This window comes from Acomys minous, assembly GCF_964271855.1.
Source record: "Acomys minous genome assembly, chromosome: 14".
NCBI lineage: Eukaryota > Metazoa > Chordata > Mammalia > Rodentia > Muridae > Acomys > Acomys minous.
The window spans coordinates 107,916,440-107,943,562 of NC_140496.1; the positions used below are offsets into that span (position 1 = coordinate 107,916,440).

At 44.7% G+C, this 27,123-nt stretch overlaps 1 protein-coding gene across 5 annotated transcripts in view; it reads left to right on the forward strand.

Annotated features, from left to right (window-relative positions):
* Positions 1 to 27,123, forward strand: part of SLC44A5 (solute carrier family 44 member 5) — a 282,035-nt gene that overhangs the window by 209,429 nt on the left and 45,483 nt on the right. For 4 of the 5 annotated variants that reach the window (XM_084755474.1, XM_084755473.1, XM_084755475.1 and 1 more), the window contains 2 exons: positions 4,189 to 4,262; positions 15,712 to 15,796. In XM_084755474.1, the coding sequence (XP_084611600.1) occupies positions 4,189 to 4,262; positions 15,712 to 15,796 (159 nt within the window). The remainder of the gene's footprint in view (positions 1 to 4,188; positions 4,263 to 15,711; positions 15,797 to 27,123) is intronic. The other variant, XM_084755476.1, reaches the window with a different exon arrangement.

Genomic DNA, 27,123 nt, shown 5'->3' on the forward strand with positions numbered 1-27,123 from the left:
TGAGTCAGAGTTAAGCTAACCTTTTCTACAATGGTACAAGACACCAGGCAGGCTAGGTGACTTCTTATTCAACCACCAAATCCAGCCATTATAAAACAAAATTGGCCACAGATCCAAAAAAAATCTTACTTATGGACACTAAAATTTGAATTTTGCTTATTTTTTATGTTATAAAGTGCAACTACTGTGATTTGGGGTCTTGTTTTATGAGCAGTTTTGTTTGCTTGCTAGACATGATTTTTCCGTTTCTACATGGCCTAGGCTAGCCTCAGACTCATAATCCCGTTGCCTCCATGCCTCCAGGACTGTGACTTATAGCTGTGTAGCTCCATGCCACACCACTAGGAGGAGACAGAGGTCCACGAATCTGAGGCTACCCTGGTCTACACAGCAAATCCAGACCAACAGGGGCAGCATGGTGAGACCCTTTCTCATAACAAGCAAACAAAGTAAGACTCACTCACAGCTCAGCACATAAGCCAGTGGACACCAGTTTTGCTGTTGTACAGCAGCACTCCATCCCACGTCCACTGCGCCGGTCTGTGTTACAATAAGGAGAGTGTAGGTGTGAGAAAATGTACAAAGGGGATTTCTGAAGTCTGCAGATCTGAGAGAAGTCTTACCTAGTTGAATGCTTCCTTGAAAAGTCCCACTTTGAGCTGCTTAAAGAGTGAGGTTTTACTTAATGGGGTAGAGACACCAACTTGGACACTTTTGAGAGTAAAGGGAACATCGTTGATGGGCTCTCCAGCCCCACAGGTGGAACCGAGCTCCGATGTACAGATGGGGCATGCGATACCAAGGAGGGGAGTCGAGCGGTGCTGTGAGCGGAAAGGTCTGGACGTGAGTGGGAGACACTGAACTAACTGCATGAGTGAAGGAGCAAGCTTAGGTCAGTAGACGCACTGTGAGAAGCGATGAGGTGAAGACCACCCTGGGAAGGAGAGGGTCCTTGAGCAAGGATTGGACTTTGGGGTTGACGTTCAGAAAGGTGGCTTTGAGGTTCCGCTTGAAGGAGGAAATGATGTCCCCGTGTCCCCGTGGTATCTGATTACAGAATGACGTGGGCCAAGCAGAGATGGCCTCAGGAGCCCAATTAAAAGAGGTCGACAACAGGTTGGAGAGAAGATAAGAGAGAACGTAGGCCCACTGCAGGCAACAGGATCAGAGAGTGAGAGGTGGATGAAAGTCAGAGGAGAGGACCTGCCACTGAATATCAAAGAAAGTGGGAGCTCCCAGTATTTTCAGTATAGGTGGCCAGGCATGTACCACATTTACAGTTTAGAGATGTGGGGGGAGGGGAAATAGATGTAGGCGCATGTATAATTGGGTCCCAATTCTTACATGTTTGGAAGTTAAATAGGACGGAGCAAAGTACTTTTAGAATTTAACTCGAAAATACATTTATGTCGGGGATACTCAATCTGAGTAATGTTTTTAGAGGCTTTCTGGTAAACAGGGTGTGAGCAGCCTTGCTTTGGAAAAATGAGACTTTGATTGGCAAGGAATAAAGAGGAAAGTTGGGCCTATTTCTCCGTTAATATTTGCTCCGGGACCCCATGGGATGCGGCCCACTTTCCAGTTCCTACAGTGGCTCTTAACATTTGCTGTGATATAAAAACGAGCCTGAGGAGAAAGGTCCCCGGGGACTGCCCTCCTGCTCAAGTGTGCTTCAGAATTACTTTCAGACAGAAATTCCACAAACCACTTATTTTAATATTTGTCTTGGGATTTTAAAAAAATTATCCAAATGAAATACATGATCTAAAAAATCCACCTCATTTCCTGTACAGCCATCCTGAGCGCAAAAGACTGGAACAAAGATAAATCTCAACAGCGTGTGAACAGAGAAGTGGCCTGCTGTGCCCCTGGGCTCACACAGGTGTACCTAAGCTGTAGCTCATAGGCCTGCTGTGCCCCTGGGCTCACACAGGTGTACCTAAGCTGTAGCTCATAGGCCTGCTGTGCCCCTGGGCTCACACAGGTGTACCTAAGCTGTAGCTCATAGGCCTGCTGTGCCCCTGGGCTCACACAGGTGTACCTAAGCTGTAGCTCATAGGCCTGCTGTGCCCCTGGGCTCACACAGGTGTACCTAAGCTGTAGCTCATAGGCCTGCTGTGCCCCTGGGCTCACACAGGTGTAGCTAAGCTGTAGCTCATAGTCCTTCGCAAAAAACTTCCCAGTAATCTTCTAGGCACTGATTTTTTTCCAGAAAGAATATGAAAAAAGAGACAGAAGTAAATAAATACAAAAAGTAGATAATTATGACAGATATTTGTAATTACCTGAAAGTAAATACATGAGCACACAGAGACACACACAGACACACACACACACACAGACACACATGCACAGACACACACACAGAGACACATGCACAGAGACACACATACACAGACACATACATGCACAGAGACACACATGCACAGAGACAGACATACACACATATTCAAGCACATACATAAACACAAACACGCACAAAGGAACACCCACACACCTCTCACTTGTGCTAAAATATTACAATATCAAAATGTGTCTCATTCAAAATATTTTGCTCTGAAAATTCTCTTGTACAACTTTTAATCCTATCAAATTGGCTGATTTTTTTCTAAACCGTATCCCCCAGTATAGCCAAGATTACATTTCTCCCACCTTCCTGAGCACTGGAATTACAGGCATTACCTTGTATGCTTAGATTTTTTTAACTTAATAGAGTCATAATTAAGTTTCGAATAAAGACTCAGTAGTGTTGCTCGGTTTAATGATGTAACTAACTTTAAGACATTGAAAGCTGAACACAATATTACAATGGAAATAAGAAACACTTAAATTTTAAAACCTTGTTTTCAGGGATGGAAAGGTGACTCAGTGGTTAAGTGCACTGTGGCTCTTTCAGAGGTCTGGTATTGGAGTATCAGTGCCCATATGTGATGCACAGACACACATGGAGGCAAAACACCCACACACATAAAATAAAAGTCAAAATAATGAAAAAAGAAAACTTTGGGAGTTCTTGCTGTTCTGTTGGTTTATCATCGTGATTTGGGAAATTAGTGGGTCTCTGAACCGTATTCTTTTTAAATCTAATCTGACAATATCCATTTTGCATGATTCTGGAAAGATTAGAGTTTGAGGACATTTTCAGCAGCTTGTATCAGGGCTAGAATATCCACAACTCTGTTCCTCAGAGAAAGTTAGTATAGTTAGTCTTCTTTGTAAAATAGCCACACCAACGACACACGTGGGTGGGAAAGACGTGGAGCAAGGACTGGTTGTTTTAGAGCATGTGTTGGGAAGGCATGAAAAAGAAAACCATGTGACCAAACTACTCAAATTACACTTCAAATTTGACCTTTAAGAATCACTAAACTACGCCTGTAGTCCCAGTGCTCAGGGAGGCAGAGGCAGGCAAGTCTCTGTGAGTTCCAGGCCAGCCTGGTCTACAAAGTGAAGAGAAACCCTACCTGCCACCCCTACCCTCCACCTCCCCCACCTCACACCCCCACCCCCGCCAAAAGAGTCACTGAGGTGCTGAGGTGACTACTGTGCAGATGACTGGCTTGCAGCGTCAACGAGAGGACCCTTGCTTGAATGTCAAACCAAAGAGGAGTCAAAAGAACTTAACAGCTGATGTAAGACGCTGAGAAAAATGGGAAATCCCCAGCACCTATGTAAAAGTTGGTGGGTTTGACAGCTCACCTGTAATTTCAGCCTCTGAAGGTGGAGACGGGAGATCTCCTGGGATGCCGCACATGACTGGCCGCTGGCACGTGACTGGTCAAATCCAAGAGCTCTAGGTTTGAGTTCGGGCTTTGCCTCGATGAGGTAGATTGAGGTGGATGGAAATTAATTAAGGAAGTTTCCCAATATCAACGCTGATCCCGCACACATGCAAACACACGTGTATACATGTGCAGTGCATACACATGCACAAAAAGAAAAATCCACGTGATGTTAGAATTTTCTGATCTCTAAAAATGTTTACGTATGAGCCAAGAGAGCATAAAAAAGCATGGAGCTCTGAGGGGGCTGATTCCCCACTCTTACTTAAGTCTTTGACTGCATAAATAACGTCTCTCCTGCCTCAGAGTCGCTGGCTCTAGGAGGCTTACGGTTATTTTGTCTTTATGCTTTTGTGAACAAGTGACTCGGGACATTTTTTAATTCTTCATTCCTCTTTGTCTTCAGGAGTTGTACGGACGCTCTGTGTTGTATGATCTTCGTGCTGTTTGTTATGGGCTACGTCCTGATAGGACTCGTGGGTGAGTAACCCCAGGCTCAGACAGCAATGACCACTGGCTGGTCATCATGTTTGCTGGACACGAGCGCTTCCCTTCCTACTTGTTATAGACTGTTATCGTCTCTGGCCTTATGTGGTAGCAGATACAACACTAGATAAACACAAACCAAGAGCAGCCAAATGGAACCCAGGCCACTTAGGTAGGACAGCAGCAAAAAATGAAGGGAAGGCTTCTAGTGGCTTCTTAATAATGTCTACACTTCAATTCTGCTAAGGGCTGACTACATCAGTGCTGCCTCCTGATGCAAGAACTAGGAGCTAGTTCTTAGGGTCGTCAGGCAGTCTATAAACTTGTTTATTCATAATAGCCAAGGGTAAGAGGCAGTGATTATGAATTTTACCACCTAATTCATTGTTTTAATTGAACCCTGCTCTCTCTGCCTACCAGGAAGAGCCGCTCTTGTTTGCTGTTAGGTTAAAGATTTTTCTAGAACCCAAAACAAAAAAGACAACCACATAAGATTATTATTCTTTAAAAGCACAAAAAGAAAACAAATCATGCATTTTCCCTTTAAAAGGTTTTACAATTGTAGTCAGTTCATCAAGAGGTATACATTCTGTCTTCTGGTTATTGACTCAAGAAAATTTGAGTGGCTGTTGTTAATGTAAAAGCCATGGAAAGCAGATATTAGCTTCTAGCACTGATAATTACTGACCTGCAGTTAGCACAGAGAGCGACTTGCACCACGTCATAGAGCACTGTAAAATATTCTGGCCTTCATTTTTACCCTTTAGTAAGAGAAGTGTCCTGAAGATGGTAATGGAAAGTAACTCCTGCGAGTTAATCTCCATATCACCATGCAAACTATTTGGAATTGGAGAATTTGAAATTCAGAACAGGAAAATAGGGAGAAGAAAAATTTAGTAGGCATTAACAGAAGAATTAATAATATGTTCTTGGAAGGCCCGCAAAACATCCCTCTTGTTCTCAAGTACTTAACTTTGGAACTTCTAAACATCAGTATCGATTGAGTACAATCTGTAGGTTGAATATTATGAAATATTTTCATATACAAGTGGAATTTTAGCCTGACTAACTTCAGGACACATTTTTCAAGTGTACATAAATATTTGGTTATTTTTACCTACTGTCATAGAATTGAGATAATGTCGCATAAGAGGGGGAGGATTTGAAGCCAGAAGGTCTAGATTCTCATGTTCTTCTGTGGGGTTTAGACAATTTATCCAGTTTACTCCTTGGGAGGAATAGAAACAGTCACTGAATTTCAAGGCCAGTTGTGAGGGATGGCCAGCCGTGCACAGCCATGTCCATGGTGTAGGGGAGAGTGCTAAGCAGTGCACACAGAACATGCTTGCCTCAAGGTGCAGTAAATTTGTTTTAAGTGTGACTTACAGTGCTGTTTCTATTGCAAACCATCCTTTTGGTTATTAGAGTTTGAGTGCAAACAGGACTTCCCAAAGGGCTCCTGCTGTGAACAGAATCTTTCCTTGCAAGGCCTAACTTCCCAGCGGGCTGAGTCTCTGTTCTTACAGGGAACAGCTAAAGCCGCTCTGTCCCTGGCAGGCTCGGAAGAGGAGCTTCCACCATAGTTTCCTCTGGAGCAAGACAAGAAAGAATCCCACCACTTTCTTCAAGATCTCCAGATTTGATTTGTAAATGCTTTAATTCACATAATAAATTGGACATGTTCCTCAATCGAAGCCAGTATCCAACATTAAATAATTCAGAATTTCTTGCAAATTAATCTCAATGGCACTGAGGGAATCACATGACCTAAGAAATTCATTAAATATCTACATACTATATCTCGCTTTGTTGGTTTGATTTAAAGGTATAAACCTAATCCCTGCTATATTTAATGCTGGCCTGGAAGAAGATTGCAGGGATACAGTTGACAGGGGTAACAGGAAGTGTTAAGAATGGGGTTCCATGCAAGAATGGGGGTCTCCCCTGAGAAGGCGTTTTCACGGCCAGCTGTGCTGCTGGAAGCACTGTGATGTCTGTATGTCTGTCTCTATTACACCACAGCGCTCATGAGTGTTACCATGCGTGTTAGCGACCTCCTGATGGTGCAATAAAACATTACACTCAAGGCAACTTACAGAAATGTTTATTTTTGTCTTATGGTGCCAGAGGGTAAAGGGGTCCATGGTGGAAGTGGGGTACAGCAGCGGGAAGCTGAGAGCACAGCTCATAGCACAAACTCTAAGCAGAGAGAGAAACTGGAAGCAGCATGAAACTCTCAATGCCCTCCCCCAGGGACGAGCTTCTTCCAGCAATGGTGCACCCCACTGTCTTAGGGACCAGGGGTTCAAATACCCAAGCCTATGGGGACCACGTCTCAAGTCATACCATCATACCATGGAAGAGCCATTTCTGTCACACACACACACACACACACACACACACACACACACACACAGCAGCAACAGCAGGGAAGACAGTAGTGAAAAAGCCTCTGAGATAGCATGAGAGGTCCAGCTAGCAGCATGAGCTGGGCGCCCAGGGTTTATTACCCCTGTTGGAATGATGACTTTCTGTCTCAGAGACCCCAGTTGAAAGACAAGCTTTCCCCCCAATCCCCAGCTCCTCAGGTTATGAGCACAACACAGGCACATTAAGCCAGTGTGCCTGAGAGAAAGGCAGCAGAGAACCAGACAGAGCCTGGAAACAGGAAGTAGGAGCTTCGTGGAGTTAGCATCATCTCTTCCTGGCGTTAGCTTGGGGAGTTGGTGTTCATTTTGGCCAGGAGACCTAGCTGAGCAGCTGCCTGCTCTATCCTGATGTGAAATTTCAGGGAGTTTGAGGGATTACCTCTTCATCTCTTAGAACAAATTGGTCTTTTGTTAATCCTGAGGCTCACCAGAGAAAAACTAATTCCACCATTTTGGGCCAAATTTGAGGCAAGCTTTATTAAATATTAAATACTGACTAAGAGATGGGCTTTGGTCAGGACAACTCCCTGAGATGTCCCAGATGAATGGCCGAGGCACGTGCTGCGAGGGTTTATGAAACAAACCTACAGGCCACCATGCTTTGCCTCAAGGCCCTGCTATTTTCCAAGAACTACAACTCCCAGAATTCCAGGAAGTTACCTGGTCCTTGGGCAGGAGCTTACAGGATAATTTTGGGAATGGCACTTTTTCCATTGAAGGGATATGAGGAGGGGAGAAACTCCCTGTAAGGTCACACACTCATGTGACCTTTTCAGGAACAAAGATAATTCTAGTATGACTTTTCTGTTCTGTCTGTATAGAAAAGCAAGGGACTGCTTCTATACAAGTAAGTGTAATTAAACACTTCAAATTTTATTTTATTCATTTGATTTTTACATGTATTAGTGTACAGTGGACAAAATATTGTAGGTATTTGAGAAGTGCAGTGTAGAGAGTTTTTTAACTGGCATTTTGCTATTTGTGCATCTTGTATGATTATTGTCGTGCTTAGCCTGCTTAGCACGCATGCATCGCTTGACATAACAGCCTTTTGTAGGGGGTGAAGAGCTTATGGTGTGCTCCTTGAGAACACTTCGAGCATGCAACGCATACAGCTGTACAGTAGGTCTCTGGAAGCCAGTCATAAAAAAAAAAAAAAAAAGAACCTAAAGTTTTATTGTTAAAACACAGTCATGAGCAGTTAGTACCGAGTTAAGAAGTGTATGCTGTGACTTACCAGCTCCCACTTTATGGGTCCTGGCTCCCCCAAGCTCCCACATGTGCGCTGTGCTGAACTTAGTCCTGTGGTGTGAACCATGCCTCTACCCTAAAAGGTGATAAAAGGCAGCCTCTTCCTATTGTAGAGATTGGTACAAGACTCCCCTTGCCCAGCCCCTGGGGGTGGGCGGGGTAGCTCAGGGACTTGGTCCAGAGATGAAGGCTGCTCTCTGAAGGTTCCTCTACCTGCCCCTCATAATGCCACTGGCCCTCCTGCTCTCCTCCTCCCTCCCCCTCGCCCCCTCCTCCCTGTGATGAAGCGCCTCTCAAGGCTTTGAAGGGAAGCCGTCCCTGTCCCTCGCCCTCCTTTAAGGCTCCTTCATAGTTAGCTCTCCACCATTGTACTGTTTCTAATGCTCTCCTTCCCACCTCAGGCCTTGAAGCCTTCTCATTCAAATAAACCGCATACCTGAAGGGCATTGTGGATTATGTGTCCTTCCCTGACCGGCTGTTGCTGTCATCTCCAGTTTTATTTAAAATTTATATCCCTTGATCTGTATCTCCCCACTTTCCCCACCCCCTCACTCCCGGTCACTGCCTTTCTATTTTCTGCTTTGTGAGTTTCATTCTGGTTAGACTTCACATATTAGTGAAATTCTGGTGTGTGTGTGTGTGTGTGTGTGTGTGTGTGTGTGTGTGTGTGTGTGCCTGGTGTGTGTCACTTAGCATAGGACCTCTGAGCTCACCCCTGTAGGGTTTCCTTCTTTTACTGATATCTTATATGTATATACCGTGTGCGTATGTACACACTTTCCTTAGTCATTCATCCATAGACAGATACTTAGATTGTTTCTGTGACGTGGATATTGTGAGTAACACTGCAGTGGACATGGGGATGCAGACTTCTCTTTATTTGTTCTCACATGTGTCCCCAGAAGGAGGATTGCTCATAATTTTAATTTCAGTGTCTGGAACAACCTATTTCCCATGATAATTGAGCTAATTGCCATTCCTACCTACACTCTTCACCTCTGCAGTCCACCAAGCGTCCTGCGCTGCTGTCTCAGGAGCAGACACACTGAAACACTCACTGTAAGAGAGAACTGGCCACATCAGACAGGGGCCACGTCACACTTCTTGTTGACTCATAAGCAAAATGGACTTACCTGTCAAGTCATAGCTATGGAGCATGGTTTGACCAAAAGTAGAATAATTTCTTCAATTCAGGAGCAGGATTTTAAAACTTTATTTCCAGTATTTTGAGAACGGTTGTATCACATTTTTATGAATGAAAAAATATGTTGTGCACTAACAGGATGACAAAGACCAGTATTAAATGTCCTTTTGCTTTCTTTGTGAATATGGACACATAAAGTAAACCACACAGTCACACTTCGGTTTCCAACATCTTCAGTTTAAAAAGAGAAATGTTTGGTCTGACTGAGATTTGAGGTTGTCTTTAGTGCTGAGTGGTCCTGACTTTTTGTTGGATTTTACTGTGCACATCTGTGATTTCTAGATTTCTTGAAGTATTGTTAGCCTAAAAAGGACTGGCTTGTACTCAAGAGCATGGCCTTAAATTCACCACTGGGTAAAGGAGGCCACCTGTGAAATAATAAACATTTTTCTAACCCAGGCCCCTGGAGACAGGGTTGCGTCCCAAAGCGTGTCTGTAGCAGTGCTGTCACCAGCGTGGATCCTCAGATCCGGCTTCAAGTGCCCCATTATATGCTTCACTGCGTTTGTAAATTGCATGTGTTAAAAAGCCATAAACACAATTTGGCGGGCCTGTTCCTCATGTATTAAAACAGTTAAGATGTACCTTTGAGGGGGTACCCACTAATGACCTGAGAGCCAACATCCCCGTCCAGCAAGTGCCTAAGAAATGAACACCTCAGCTGCCCAAACTGACTTGCAGCTAATATTTAAGTGCCAGTGTGAAGCACCAGGTGTGATAATTTTCTCCCTGACAGAGGGCTTTGAAATGGCTGCCACTTCTCTACTCAACCCAGGAGCACAAGATCACAGCAGGAATGTGTTTGGGAACATCTGAAAATGAGAGAAGATGTTAGATAGTACCACACGCTCTCCTGGACGTACAGGGTTGTATGTTTTCTTGAGATGAGTGATAAGATTGCTTGCCCAAATAAGGCTTTCACCTGTCCCTTGCCAACTGTTTCCTCTGGGAGCCACCTCAGCAGAATGTGCAAATGTGCAGTTCCTCCTCCTCCTCCTCCTTCTCTTCCTCCTCCTCCCCCTCCCCATGCATACACACCATATAAGTATGCATCAGTTCAGCTAAAGTGGTCCTTTAAAGTTGTTTCTAGGAGCTGGTGAGTTGGGGCCATTAATTAGGTGTTGGTCAGGCAATCATGAGGACCTGAATCCTATCCCAGAACCCACCACTGCCTGTGGTGATGCGCAGCTGAAACGCCAGCCCTGGTGACGCTGGAATAGATAGATCGGATAGTCAGCCTAGCAGAATTGGTGCGTTCCAGATGGAAGAGACCCTGCCTCAGAAAAACAAGGTGCACAGCACCTGAAGCACGACAACTGAGGTTGACTACCAGCCCCCCCTGCAATACCACACACACACTCACACACACATACTCACACACACACACACTCACACACTCACACACACACACACACTCACACACACACACTCACACACTCACACATACACTCACACACATACTCACACACACACTCACACACACACACATACACTCACACACATACTCACACACACACATTCACACACACACACTCACACACACACTCACACACACACACACACTCACACACATACTCACACATACATTCACACACATACACACACTCACATACACTCACATATATACACACAACTCACAGATATACTCACACACACTTACACACACTCACATACTCACTTACACACTCACACACTCACATACTCACACACACACTCACACATACTCACACACACATTCACACATACTCACACACTCACACATACTCACATGCAGACACTCACACACTCACAGACACATACACACTCACACAAACACACACACTCACCCACACACTCACATACTCACAGACAGACAGACACACACAGAGTTATTTCTAAAACACTGGGTTAACGAAGGGGGCAAAATGACTGATTCCAGTATGTACAAGTTGCTGTGCAAACTGTTGGTTTTGTTCCCCTTCGTAACCCAGACAGTTTAATTGCAGAGTCTACACTCTGACCTCCTGAGATACACTGGGTTTTCATGCCTGAAGAAGTGCAGTGAAGTGGAGGGCAGGGCAGAACCCTTGACTCTTCTAACGCTGTCTCTCACTCCTTTCTCTCATCGTTTCAACAGTGCCAGAGCCCGGGTTGGTCTGCAACTCACCATGTAGCCCAGGGTGGTTTCAATCCCACGTTCTGGGAACACAGGCGTTAGTCCCCCTCATGTGGGCTTTTCTATAGGACTGGGTGACATCAGGTGGCATCTCCTGGGGCCAATGGAGCAGATGCTGTGGTGTCTTTTACAAGCTACTCTTTTTGTTGTTTGTTTTGTTTTTTGTTTGTGTGTGTGTGTTTCTTTTTGTTTTGTTTTGTTTTGATTTTGTTTTTTTGAGACAGGGCTTCTCTGTGTAGCCCTGGCTTTCCTGGACTTGCTTTGTAGACCAAACTGGCCTTGAACTCATATTGATCCACCTGCCTCTGCCTCCTGAGTGTTGGCATTACAGGTGTGCATCAGCACACCCGGCTTTACGAGCTGTTCTTAAAAGCCACAAAATCCAGTGTTACTTTACATTATATTTCTTAGAAGCAAGTCACAAGTCCATTTCACATTCAAAATGTGAGGGACTAGACACCTCTTCTAGGAGAAATTCTGACTATAGGTGCCACAGCTGACCTCACTCCGTCTCTCCAGTGTGCCAATATGCATATCATTAAAGGATTGATTAGTTCCTATTTGTCATTTATACTAAATAAGGACACTGTGTTTATTTAAAATATTTTACTAAATGAAGATTTCATACATTTATTTTGATGATATTCACCCAATTCTTCTCAGAATCACCCCTGCTCCCCTCCTAACTCCCAGTCTGGTTTGTGTCGCTAGATACTCACGGGTACTCGGCCATCCACTGGAGCGCAGTGGATGTACCAGAGGCTGACCCTTAAAGAAAACTGACTCTCCTCCTACAGCAGACATTAAATATATATTGACATTTGGGGAAATGTTATTTTATTAGTGACCATTTTGAAAGGGACACTTTGTTGCAAAGTATGTGATGTGTTGGGTACCATCGTCTTCTGGGTGACTTCTTAGATAGATCAGCGATGTGACAACACTGTGTGTCACCTTGTACCGGAAGCACACACTTGTAAAGACCTCTTCTAGACCAGATCTGACAGAAAGATGACATCTTGAATGACATGTGTAAGCTTCAATTTTCTACACTTGAGAGTGTTTTCTTAAAACAAAACAAAACAAAACCAAGCATACAAACAAACAAACAAAAAACCCTGGAAACCAGTGAATTTATTTCAGTGAGTTAATGTATTTTAAGTATCATTTCACTAAATAGATAAGTGGAAAATTTAAAAAGTGTCACTCCAAAATGTAAGTGGTATAAAAATATCGAGGAATTCTTTTATTTTGCACACTGTGTTTAAAATATGTGTCTGAGAGGATGTGGCTGGGTTGGCAGGATGCCTGCCTAGCATGCACAGTATCCCAGTCTCAATCCCCTGAACCACACGGACTAGGCATGTCAACACACACCTGTGACTCTGGTATTCTGGGGGTGGAATGGAGGAGCAGACATCCAGAATCATCCTTGGCTACATCTGTAGTCCACCCTGGCATGCAGAAGAGTGCATGCTCTAATCATCTGTGCAGTTCTTAGAGGACATGTGACTCCTACACCAGATGCCCCTGACTTTCTGAACATCACCAAACATGGATTCTGCCAATGCACGTCTCCTTTCCTTTTCTTCTTGGAAGGTTGGAGCACAGAGTCTCCATGTTCCCGCTCAGACTCACACCACCTGTGGCCCAGTTCCTTCTCCAGAGCTGCTCAGTAAACACTGCCACAGCTCTCAGCTCCCGAAGCTTGAGAAAAGAGCTCCCTCTTGCACACCTTCATCCTTATCTCCTTCTCTCGTCTCTGCACACCCAGATCCAGCCTGAGGCTCCCTCCCCCTCTCTGCAAGAACAAAGCTTCCAGGTTACCCGTGTTCGGTTTTCCTTTCCCACATGACAGACCTAGCACTGCACTGGTGTCGTTGCTGTTTCCCAGTGTGGGCGTCAGGTGCTGTGACAAACATCTGGGAGAGTGTAAAAACAGGAAAGTGGTGTGGTGTCTCATGGATGAGCCCTTGGTCACTTGCATTGCCTGAGGTGGGGCTGAATGTCAGTGTGGGGACACCAGGTGTTTTTCTCATTGCAGACAGGAAGTGGGGGGAGATAAGGGGGCCAGGGACAAGGCACAGCCCACCAAGGTCACTTTCTCCCAGTGACCTACTTCCTTTCAGGTTCGCCTTCCTGAGTAAAGTTCCTACCACCTTTTAACACTTCTGTCAACTGTCAGATGTATCAGTGGATTAGACCAGTAACTTCAGAGTCCTTAATAGGTAATCACCTTCCAGCGCCTTCCACTTTGGTCACTCTGTAGTAGGGACAGAGTAACTGTTGGAGCAGATACTTCCCTTCCCAACCATGGTTCTTACTAGTGACAAGTTCTGCCATGGCTGTTATAATTGTCAGCTTTGCACAATTTGAAGTGAGTCTGATTGGGGTACTGTCTACACAGGTTGTCCTGTGCGTGTCTTGGCGGTATTGTTTTGATTACCTCAACTGATGTAGGAAGAACCAACCTTAAAGTGTGCAGCAGCATCGCCTACTGGCTTGGGGCGGCCCCAAGCACTGTCTGAGCGGAGACATTGGCTGAGCACAGAAGAAAGCCACATCACATCCCGCATCCACTCTGCTCCGTGCTCCTTTGGGGAGCTTCTGGCCATCTACAATTACTAGGGAAGGGAGAATCATTCTTTTTTGAGGGTGTGGCAACTGGTTGCTGGGGTTCTAGTGCACGGCTCCACACCCACGCACGTATGAGACACGCCCATGCACGTATGAGAAGTGCTAACTGGGCTTATTAAAGCATGAATGCAGAGGAGGGAAGCGTGTTACGGTGATATGGGGGGAGCTGGGTGGATGTGATCGTATCGCGTGTGCATATGTATGAAATTCCCAAGAGTAAAAAAAAAACTATATAAAAAGGAACCCAATGTCTAATTCACAGTTAATAATTATTTAAAATGCTGGACGTGGTGGCACACACCTTTAATCCCAGCACTTGTGAGGCAGAGGCAGGCGGATTGCTGTGAGTTCAAGTCCAGCCTAGTCTACAGAGGGAGTTCCAGGACAGCCAAGGCTACACAGAGAAACCCTGTCTCATAAAACAAAAAAAAAAAAAAAAAAATTACTTAGAAAAAAGGATAAAACATTTTAGGATAAAGCTAAAAGATACCCATTAAAACACAGAGCTGGATAAAGTTGGATCTGTCTCTTAGGCTTAGCCAACATGTGACAAGCCAAGGTACAGAAGCGGTGTGGTTAGGGTCCAGCTGAGCGCCAAGCACTTGAATGTCATTTACACAGCTATTTATAGTTCACTTCCTTTATTCTGGAAAATAAGGACAGGAAGACATGGCAGTGGACAGCTATCCCATCTCACAAGATGATATTTGAAGATGGAGCCGATTTGTCATCTGTAGACAAAGAAAGTTTGGACTGATGAAGAAAATACTGGGGGAAAATATCCTTCCTTATTCCAAATCCTCATTCACAAATTGATTTTTTTTTATCTTCTCAAGTCACACCAGCCACATACATAAGAGTGATTGAATTATAAGGCAAACTGTCAGATCCATAAGTGAGGGTTAGGAGAAGGCCAAGCAATGGTAACAGACACAAAGGACAAAGATGTGTTTTCATATGCAACCTAGACTTTTAAACACTGTGCTGCTCAAGTCTGAGAAGGTAGAACAACTCAGTTAGAATGAACAAGTATTAGCTTATCTAGTGGTAGAGCCTACTTTCTGTCTATATAGGTTTGTGGTCTAGCTGTCAGGCCAAGCTCACCATCCATGTGAAAACAAACAAACAAACAAACAAACAAAAGATGATGGTTTTGTATGAAGCAGAGCTCAGTGTCTCCACAGAAAGCGCGGCCCAATCCTTATTCTCCTCAAGTCAGGGCATGCACTGTGTGCATTAACGCTGAGATTGTCAGACATATACTGCGGGGTCTTTCCTGCGGGTGCCGCTGCGGTGCTCTTGGTTGCCCTTGGAGAGCTAATCGGTTCACTCTGCTCAAGTTTTTCGGTGTTTTTCACTTCTGTTTATCCCCAAAGCATTACGTCATGCTGCTTGCTGTAAATCTATCAGCTCCGGGATGAAGTCATTTCTGCTAGATCTTTAGAAAAGGCACCGTCTTTTTCCAGGAGAGCTTTTGTCTGTGCCCTCTGCTCCTCATTTTAATAACTGTCATTTTCTAAGTGCATTACCTCATGTTTTGGCTGCAACCCAGATGAATCTGGAGGGAAGACAAACGTGCTTTCAGAACGATTCATCCGTATTTCACTTTACTTTTCATTAAGAAATTACTCTTTGAAGAAAATCAATAATGTTCTATGACCGAAGGGGAAGGGGGTGAGCGCTGCGGTGCCAATTTTAATCTCTCCGATCAGACTGCCTTCAGCCAGATGTTGCTGATGGAGAATTTGTCCTTTCTTGTTCCCACAGCTTGGGCACATGGTGACCCCAGGAGAGTGGTCTATCCCACAGACAGCCAGGGACACTTCTGTGGTCAGAAGGGAACGCCCAATGAGTGAGTATGGCGAGCTGTTATTTGCATGGCTTTGCTGACCTACACACATCAGCGCCAGCCCCAGAGGCTTCGCCCATCTCCTCTTACACACAACTGTAAGCGGTTTGGAGATTCCATGCTTTGCACCTGATCACTGCAAGGGTGAGACCAGGGACTTGCTGGCAGCCATATTTTTAGAGCACGCCCTTTGGACTGGGCTATTGTAGGTTGTACTGAACAGCGGCTGAGCAGCCTGCACCTTGCCACTGTCAGGCCGTTTTTTTGCCATAATGTTTACTGACAATCATTCTGCCTACCCGTCACCTCAAGACAGGGATTTTCTGTGTAGCCTTGGCTATCCTGGGCTCATTTTGTAGACCAGGCTGGCCTCAAACTTATGTTGATCTGACTGCCTCAGCCTTCCGTGTGCTGGGATTATAGGCGTGCGCCACCATGCCCAGCTCATTTTTCTTTTGTAGTGTTCCTAGGTCTTCAGTGATCTCCAGGGGCAGCTTGACATCTGTGGGCAGTGCCCTCATAGCAGAAAAGATGTGCCCAATGTCAGTCATTACAGAGGTGCCTGGTTTAAAAGCAAGCTTTCTATTTATTTACCTAAAATTAAACAGGCAGACATAGCCATGGCTCACGTTTTAACAAACTTGTACCCTTTTCTCACAGTCCATTTCTTTATTTTTTTTTTTAAATCTTCACTAAAGGGATTGCAGCTAGACCTTGTGGCTCTTTGCAACCAGTTGAGTTTCTGATATTGAGTAATTATGAAAACACAAAGGCTCAGTTAACAAGAAGGTTGCCACCAAAAGAAACACAGCCGAGATCGCGTCAGTCCTAACTGTGCTGCCACCACAACCGAGAAAACATGTCACTAAGGGATACAGCAATTTGAAGGCAGGTGTTCAGTAAGGATCCGAGGAATCCATGGGGTGGACTAAGGCAGAGAATAGAGAAAACCTAGAGGTTTGGGGGACGGAGAGGGAGACCCTTAACCGTGCAAGGGCAGATCTGGAGAAAGTTTCCCCTACAAAAGGCCCCTGTGTAACAGACACCTAAACTAAATTTAAATCCAGGCTGTAATTGTATTTGAACCTTAGAAAACTAAAACAAACAAACAACAACAGCAAAAATGAAGCCTTTTACACTGTGGGGGCAAAGAAAGCACCAAGTGGTGAAAAAAAAAAAAACCAATAGAAATCTCTGAATTCTCAGTTACTTTGAAACAGGCTATTTTATTTTATTAAAATATATTTTATTAATTTATTTAGTCATATTACATCTCAATTGCTATCCCATCCCTTGTATCCTCCCATTCCTCCCTCCCTCCCATTTTCCCCCTACTCTCCTCCCCTATGACTGTGACTGAGGGGGACCTCTTCCCCCTGTATATGCTCATAGGGTATCAAGTCTCTTCTTGGTAACCTGCTGTCCTTCCTCTGAGTGAAACAGGCTATTTTTAAACAGAGGTTGTATAACAAGTTTCCCTGGCCTGAGCCGCTGTCTCACTTATATCAGACAAAGAGACAGCACCTGAGGTGGCACCCCGAGGCGGTTCTTGCCTAACAAACAGATTATTCATTCAAATACAAAGTCTGATAAAAATAAATTTGAAATGGAACAGATTTCAAAAGCATGTGAGTGACAGTATGTAACAGACTCTTTGGGAAGATTCTCATGGTTGCTCACGGCTCTGTTCATACTTCTTTTTAGCTGCATCTGTGTCATGATTCTGAAAACATCATTTGCTGTGGCTCTATAGTCCTTGTTATAATTTCCTTTTATATGTTTAAATTTCCAACTTAGCTGAAAATCACTTTTGTGTAAGTAGGATGAGGCAGGAGTGAAATGTTTTTTTCTTTCCAACTGCAAAACCAATTATTCCAAAATATTTTGTTGGATAATAGGATTTTATATTTTCAATTCCTTATAAAATATTCTATAATAAGGATATTTTTATTTCTGAACTTTAAGCCTATATCAATATATTTAAGACTTTCTATAGCATTTAAGTGTATATTACTTATTCATGTGTGTTTGTATGTAGTATATAAACATGCATATAGATCCATGAAACCATGAGGCCAGAAGAGGTCACTGGACCTTATACCTGGTAGTTTTATATCAACTTGCCACATGCTAGAGTCACCAGAGAAGACAGTGCTCCAACTGAGAAAATGCCTCCGTAAGATCTAGCTGTAGGCAAAACTATATGGCATTTTCTTAATTAGTGGTTGACATAAAAGTTCCCAGACGAATGTGAATGGTGCTATTCTTGGGTTGTGGTCCTGGGTTCTATAGAGAGTCCACTGAGCAAGCTGTGAGGAGCAAGCCAGTGAGCAGCGCCCTCCGTGGCCTCTGCATCAGCTCCTGCCTCCAGGATCCTGACTGAGTTCCTGTGCTGATGCCCTTGGATGATGAGCTGTGGTTTGGGTTGGTAAGCCGAGTAAACCCTTCCCTCCTCAGGTCGCTTTGGTCATAGCGTTTCATCGCAGCAATAGTAACCTCAACTAAGCAGATCCCCGGGAGCCAATGTCTTAATTCTCATAATAAACGTGTACCAGTTTAAAATTCTAGTAAAAAAAAGTTATTTTAAATTATGACTATAGACTTAATAGTAAGTAAAAATACTTATAGAAAAATCAAACTTTGTTTAATATTAAAATTTTGAGGTAGGGGACTGGAGAAGTAGCACAGCATTTAAGAATACTGCCTACCCTTTCAGAGAACTCAGGTTCAATTCCCAGCTCCCATATGGAGGCACATCTTAACCCCAGTTTCAGGGGATCCAAAACCCTTTTCTGACTTCCACAGGTGCTTCATGCATGTGATGTACAACTATATATGCAGGCAAGATACATATATTATAATGAAAGTTTGGTTTTTTTTTTTAATTTAAAGGACTAGAAAGACACTTCAGCAGTTAAGAGTGGCTTACTACTGTTGTAGAGAGGTCCCAGGATTGGTCTCCAGTTCCAGGGGATTGGATGCCCTCTTCTGGTCTTCATGGGCAACAGGCAATGCACACAGTGCCCATGTACACGTGCAAGCAAAACACTCACACACATAAGATAAAAACATAAATCTTAAAAATTAAATATGTATAAGTATACTTGAATAAATATGTCTAATAAAAATATTAGAGTAAATTCGTCAGAACAATGATGTTATTATACAGTGTAGAACGGTCATTAAAAGGGCAGAAATGAACCCAATTGCAAACATTTTTTTTCCCGGGGTTGGTGATAGAATCTAGAATCATGCACAGAGACATGAGTGTTCCACGTGAGTCATGTGTCTGGACCCCATTCATCTACTTATGTATTCTTTAAAATTTTTTAATTTTGGAGCCAAGTCTAAGATGCCTGTGGTGGCCTTGGACTCACTTGCAGCCTTCCTCCCTTGGCCTCTGGGGTATCTAAAACCTGACGTTACAGTCCTGTGCCACTGGGTTTGGAACAAAACCAAAGTTTTAATATAATACAGAGTTTCAAGTCAGTTGCAGGAAAATGCATTATTGTGCAAATGATATTGAGTTAAATGGAATGTTATTCTTGAAAGTAAACCATGTATCTATACCACAATTCCTACCTAGAAAGCAGCAGAGTCTTTGTGTATAAGATAAAATCAGAAAGTAACACAAGGCAGGAGTGAGTGCTTTTATAAAATTGTGGGCTAAACTGCATCTTCTCAACATAGTAGCAAAACCAAAAACATAACAGAAACTTTGAAGAATTCTGTCACTGAAAGTAATCCACCAAAAGGTCCAGCTGTGTTGGCTCACCCCTGTAATCCTAACACTTGAGAGGCAGAGGCAGGCAGATCTCCATGAGTTCTAGGTTAGCCTGGTGTACAGACTGAGTCCCAGGACCATGGTCTACAGATTGAGCTCTGAGTTCCAGGACCACATAGAGAAACCCTGTCTCAAAAAACAAAACAAAACAACAACAACAACAACAACAAACCAACCAACCAACCATACCACCAAAATCAGTGTTGACGAAAGTAAAGATAAATAGCAATCCAGGAAAAACAAAGAAACACGAATGTTAATGACAAATAGAACAATGCCAATGGCTTTATGATCTGAGCACAAGAGTCATGAGTGAAAGGGTAATCATCCAGGGGCTTTCAAAGTGGGTCAGCAGGTCAGGATGCTCACTGTGCAAGCCTGGTGTCCCGGGTCTGACCCCAGAACCCCATGTAAAGGTAGGGTTCTCTGACTCCCATGGGCAATAGTGTACACACATGTGCACAATGTATCAGTGTTTTTTTAAAAAATTGATATCCGCTAAAAAATGAGAAAAAAGTCACAAGGAGGAAACAATGCATTGCAATGTCCAGTCCAGTGGCAATAGGAAACCTGTTATCACAGGTGAAAGGGGAAGCTCAAATTAAAAAAAATTATTTTTGCACAGGCAGACCACACCTAAGACAACCCCTGCCAGGTACCATGGGTGAGGCATAGCACTCCTGAGGTGACTCCAGATACCCAGAGGCCCAGGTGCCACTAAGATGAGCAAGTACATGGTGAAGAGTTGGAAGAGAAAGAGAAGCAGAAGGTGTGTGCACAGTGAGGAGAGGCGGAACTGGGGGCTTGAGGGTAGTGAGGAACAGCTGAGGTGAGCAGGTGGTAATGCCACCTAAGGCCGAGGTGAGGTCCTGGCTTGTGCTGCCACCAAAGCTCATGTGAACATCCATGGTCTGGGCTACTGTCTGGGACCATATTGAGGTTTGAGGGCTGTATAGGGCTGGCCCTGCCCATCACCAGCATTCAGGAGAGCTGGCCCCATCCCTCACTAGCCAGGCAGTAGTGTGGTGTTAAGGGGAAAATGCCTCTGACCCCTCACCACTTGAAGTAGCCTGGAGAGCTGGCCCAAGCATCATGGAATAGCTGGCCCAAGCAGAGAGCATGAGAGCAAGAGAGCTGGCCTGTCCCGAGATGGTTGTAGCACTGAGGAGAGCAGGCCCAGGGCTTTGTGTGCCATGTGGTGGAGTGGGTGAGGGAGATATTCCTCCTGCAGCTCCTCACTACTTGTAGCAGTCAGGAGAGCTGGCCCCAGGGTTCTGATCATGGGAGAGCTGTCCCTGCCCCTCATTGGCTGCAACACTCAAGAGAGGTGGGCCTTGCACCTCGCCTGGGCAGCACAGTAGAGCTGGCCATGGTGGTTTGGGTGCAGATCAGCTGGACCTGAGGGCATGAGACCAGGAGAGCGGTCCCTGCCCCTTGCAGGCTGCAGTATTGGGTGAACACTGGCAAGAAAGATGTGTGGACAAAAGGGTATCCTGTGGGACACACTGTGACACACTACAGCTCCACAATGTGGTTATTTCTTTTTCCTCTTGGTGCGGAGGTTGCAAGGGATGAGGAGATGAGTGGAATTGGGGTACATGATGCGAAGTTCACAAATAAATCAGTTCAAAGCTTTTAAAAAATGTTTGCTTATGAGATTGTCAAATAATCCAAAAAGGTTAAAGTGCCCAGTGTTTGGTGGAGTGAGAGGCACGCAGCCCTTGTCCACTGGTGGCGTGGTATAATGGTGGTGTTTACAATGTTCTTTCAAACACCAACATTTACTCTTTAGTGAGTCCGCAGTTTTCTACCTAGAAACCAATTTAATGCGAGTTTGAATGTGTTTTTAAAACTGTGTGGGCTGTGTTGGCTTTCCATCACTCAGAGGAGATACATAAACAAGTAAAAGGAGCAAAGCTTTGTTTTGGCTCATTGTTTCACAAGTTTAAGTCCACGATTTTGTGGTCCTGTCGTTTGGTGATCGAGCAGTACACCATGGTGGAAGCCTGCAGCAGGAGAGGCATGATCGTCAGGGACAACAAAAAGGCAAAGAAACAAAAGCCAGCCAAGGTCCCCATCACCCCGTCAGCAGCTCCCCACCCCAGTAGAACCCACCTCTGAAAGGTTCAAACACTTCCCTAGTGTTCCTTGCTGGGACCTAGCCTTTAAGGATGGCCTGGGAAGCACTCTCAGAGGGATTCAGACTGCCTCCTGTCAGAGCCAAACAGTAACAATGATACTAACCGAGCAACTGTAGCCAGTACCAAGCGGAATGGTATGCAAGCAGCCTACTTGTCTGTCAGAGAGATTGAGTTAAGTGGGCCATGATATGACTCTATAATTAAATACCATTAATGCTTCGAGTTACTGTGCACAGGTGTGTTTTTGACATGGAAATGTACCTGATATGGTAGCAATTCAGGAAGTCAAGTTGGGCCAGAGAGATGGCTTAGTGTGCAAGGCACTTGCTGCCATACTTGGCCTCCTGGGTTCAATTCTTGGAGCCCACATGGTGGATGGAGAGGATTGATTGACTCCTGCAAGTTGTCCTCAGCCTCCCATAGAAGGGGCCAAGGGGATGACGTAATTAGTAAAGTGCCTGCTATGTGGGCATGTGGATCTGAGCTCAGTCCGTTCAGCACATGTTTAACAGGCTGGGTCTGGGGGCCCATGCTTGTGATCCCAGTGTTGGGGAGCCAGGAGCAGGCAGATCACCTGGCCTTACCATCCAGCTTACTTGATAAACTACAGGCCAGATAGGAACCTTGTTTTTAAATAAAAAAGAAACAGGTGACTCCTGAGAAATGACATCTGTGTTAATAACCTCTGGTCTCTATGTGTACACATACACACACACACACACACACACACACACACACACACACACACACACCAGATGCAATGAAACGAACTCTCATTTAATGTTAAATATAGGCCTAGCTGAGAAAAAAACATATTCAGTAAAGTAAGGTAGTAAAGAAATAGGCATGCTTCTGTGCCAGGATGCAGTGTGAGCATCTCAGGATGAGTAGACAGTTTAGGTGAACCCAAGGCAGGGCCACACTCTGGTCAGTATAACCACTGAAGTGACTGTATTCCTGTCAAGATGGCTTTGCGGGTGTCCTCAGATTCTCCTGTAAAAGAGATTCCTGTTTCAGGAGACACTGGCAGTCATACCTGGCATGGTGACAAATCCTGCCTTTTAAGTTTTAGCTGTGCCCAACCAGGACTGTGGAGGAAACACAGCTGGTTTCCTGAGATGCCAAAGCAGATGAAACTCAGGCTTCAGAGGGCGGCAGATGCTTTGCAGCCATGTGTGAATTTCTCTGCCTTTCAGGACAGGGGAACTTGCTCATGACCTTTGGCTTCAAAGCATGCTGTACATGTTGCCTCTAGAAAGTGGGAATTTGGTTGATTGTGGCACCACCTTCTGGCTACTACAAGAACTTCGGCTTTCAAAGATTCCTGGGAAGGATTTCCATGCGCATCCCTGAACATGAGAAAGAAGGAAAAAAGCCGTTAGGTCACCGCAGAACTGTTCACAAAACGACAGCTTTCCCCCCAAATATGCCTGAATACATGACCAACCCCTATTAGGTTTAATTTTTAAATTTTTCATTAAATTACTATGTGCATTTGAAGCATATTGAACGGTAATGAAGAACCCATAACAAAAAGAATGCCCCCACCCCTGACTCTGCCCGTAACTGCGTTCCATAGTGACACTCTTTCTGGCCTCAGGTTTGGTTCTTGCAGGTTTTTTTTTAAAGTATCTTTTGATGCTATTTCTAGTCTATTAGTTCATACTGTGTTACATATAGTGCTATCCATTGATAACTTGCCCTGGAAAACCAATTTTATTCCTCTTTTTATCCACACCGCCCATGTCTGGGCTCAGAGTCCTCCTCGCCCCTTGCAGTGGCTTGTTAATAAAGTCCTCTACTTCCTGTCCTGACTTGAGCGGCTAGACCGTCTTTATGCAAAAGAATATTACCTCCCACACCTCTCTCCCCCTTTTTTCTGTTTTTATATTTACTTTTACTTATATGGTCCACATTGTCACCATGTATATTCAGTTCTGTGACTTCAGCAGAGCCCAGACTCCTCTGCTGTGTTTGATGACAAAAGTTGGAAGCACAGTCTTTATTCACTGCCAGGCCGCTGTCCTTTTATTTCTACCATGCTTCTGACATTAAATCAAAATGTACACTTTAATAATACTATAGGATCAATCTGCATTTTAGTTGGTGTCAACATAGAGCTAAACACACACACATACAGGGGCGGGGGAGAGAGAGTGGAGAGGGAAGAGAAAGAGAGGGGGAGGGGGAGGGGGAGACCACACATAGAATTCTATTTGGCTAGTAATTTTATCTCGAGCACTATAATGGTTACTCTTGATTGCCAGCTTGACATGACTCAGAATCACAATGGAAACCAATCTTCTGGCGGGTTATGTTAATTTGAGCAGGAGTGTGTAAGGCACCATTCCTGAGCATGGGGCCTGGAGTCCATCAAAAGGAGGAAGCAGGTAGAACCCCCCCCCCCCCGACATCCACAGCTCCCCGTTTCCTCACTGTGTAACGCGATCGCTTGTCTCATGATCTTGCTGTGACTCCCCGCCATAGTAAACTGCACCCCTTCCTTCCCATCCCTTCCTTTCCACACTGCTCTTCTCAAGTGTTTCGTCACAGTCACAAGCCAGGAGCTAGTACTGATGGCCTCCACCAGGACCAGCCTTGTCTTCCATGTGCCCCCCTTCTCTAAAGAGTGGCCGCGCTTTTGGTCCACTCAGGGACACTGTGGGTGACTGTAGGCCTCTCACAAGCTTTGATCACATCTCAAAATTTGCCAGATTTAGCAAGCAAAGTGCAGAATGCCCAGTTAAACTTGGGCTTCGGCTAAACAGCAGCCATTCCCTTAGTGAGCCTTCTGCACCCCCATGCTCAGCTGGCTCCCCTCTTGTTAGCTCTTTGTTTTGGTGAAGATTGTTCTTGATTGCCCTTACTGAGATCAGAGACCACAGGGGGAAAGCCTGAGGAGGCGCTGGAAATGGGTTTTCTCCAATGATTTTTCCTTTCTTTGTATTTGATTTATGGCACAACTGCAGAGAATAGTAGCTTGAAAGGTAATTTTCCCCAGGAGTCTGAGGACACTGCGTCCTGGGTCCCGAATGTCTAAGGCCAAACTGGTGACCGTGCTGTGTGGTGACCTTTTCCTGTGGAAAGCGTTTGAAATAGCACACTTCTGATACTCTAAAGCCTCACGATTCAGCACGTCTTTTTCCTTCTTTTAAAAATTTAATTCTTAAAAATAACCATCGAGAGTCGCAGGTTTTGTTGTAGCTTTTTTTTTTCCAAATAGAATTTGTTTTTGTTGATTTTCCTTCTGCCTCTTCTCCCCTCCCCCGGACCCTGATGCAAGCTTCCACTCTCGCCCGCATGACGTGGTCTTCTTTCTGCTGCTGTGTCTTGTTGTTCTCTCTCTCTCTCTCTCTCTCTCTCTCTCTCTCTCTCTCTCTCTCTCTCTGTCTCTCTGTCTCTCTTTCACACACACATGCACACACACACACACACACACACACAGCTGGATCTGAACATACAAAATGAATGACCCTCTGATGCAGGCTCACTTAATATACTTCCCAAATCAACCCGTTTCCTGCAAGTTTCGTAATATTTTTCTTTATGGCTGAATAACCTATGAATTACAACATAGGTCTTTTTTCCCCCCTCAGCTCTCAGTGAATCTTGTGGGTGTGTGTATGTGTTTGCCTAGATGTGTGCATGTGTAATGTGTGTATGCATGTACACATGTGCACACGCATGTGGAAGTCGGAGGTTGATGTTGGGCTCTTCTTTGGTTCATTTCTGCATTATTGTTTATGGGCCTTGCAGCTCAGTCCCTCTCTGCAGTGTAAACACCTGCCCTTACGCCACAGGCCAGTGTGCTGCTCACCCCTCACCAGGGAGGCTTCTCCTTGCAGCAGATGGAGACCCTCCCAGAAAGTGACAACCAATCAAAATGCAGACTTGTGGAGCCCAGTCCCAATGGACATGTCTACAAAACACACCCACACCTAATATTCAGGGGCCATTAAGGAAGCAGGAAGGGGCAGAAAGATGGTAAGAGCCAGAGGACTGGAAGTTTGCTGCGATATTGTGTCTCCAGGAATGTCGGAAGCTACACCAACACAACCTCACCAACGTGGCTGCCTAAGCATGAGGTGAACAAGGATGACACCAGTAGACACGCCATAGTACATGAGGGAAAGCAAGCCCAGGAGGCCTTAACCTAGACAAAGAGCTACAGGCAACAAAGGAATGCTGAGAGCAAGAAATAGTTTTCTTCAGGGAAGAGCAGGCCAACTGAAGATCCAATCCTAAGTGGTCAGCCACAAAAACATACATATGAGTCACATTTTACAGACCAAGCAGGTTGAGTTGCATTATACAAACCAAGCCAGTTATATGTATGTGTGTGTATATATATATATATATACACATATGTGTGTACATATGCAATACAAATATGCATGTGACAGCAATTAATGAAAGAAGACATGAATTTGAAGGAGAGCAAAGAGGGAGACCAAGGAAGGGAAAATTATATGACTATATTATAATCTCAAAATTAAAAAAGAAACAAAAAATGGTTTATTATGCATGGCTGTGGTGTTTGTATATCCATGCACACATGTGTGCATGTGTAGGTGTGCACACTTGTGTGTGCCCTCAGAGGCCAGATTAGGATTTGGGACATCCTCTTCTGTCACTCTCTGCCTTGTTCATTAGAGTCAGGGTCTCTTTTCAGTCGCCCGGCAGCCAGAGCCCCCGGAATCGTCATAGCTGTACCTCCCACAGCACCAGGGTTACAAGCTGCTGTGAGAGCACGGTGGTGTTTAGACGACGCGTCCTCAGGATTGGCACTGGTGATAGGTCGATTCCTTCTTCACAGTGACAGTAACAACACCTTGTGAGGCTCCGTCAGGAGGCTCGTCACATAAACATGAGTACCTGATTTGAATCCCCAGTGCCTATATAGAAATATGGCTACTGTGGGCATCTGTAGTCCCCCGGACTGAGAGGACAGAGATGGGCAGATTCCTGGAGCTCATCAGTCACCCATTTTAATAGCTGTCTAAGTAGCCAAACCAATGAGGTCTAGGTTCAGTGAGAGACTTTCTCTCAGAAAGTAGAGGAACCAAAGAGATGGCATAGAGGTTGAGAGCATTTTGTACCCAGCCATGAGGACCCGAGCTCAGAGCCTAGGGCCATGTAGTAAGAAGGGCATCTCTTTGGAGAGACAGGGAGCCCTTGCTTAGTTGTTCAAAGTGTGATGACAAATGTTTAGAATGTAGTTAAGTACTAGGCTGCTTTAATAAAGTAGTGGTTGAAGGTTCTTCTCCAAGACGTAAAAATAAGGTGGAGAGAAATCAAAGAAAAAAAAAACCCAGAGTCAATCTCTGGCCTGCACATGCATGCGCACATGTGTGCATACACACCTCATTACACAAGCATACACCCATGCATGCAAACACCACCTC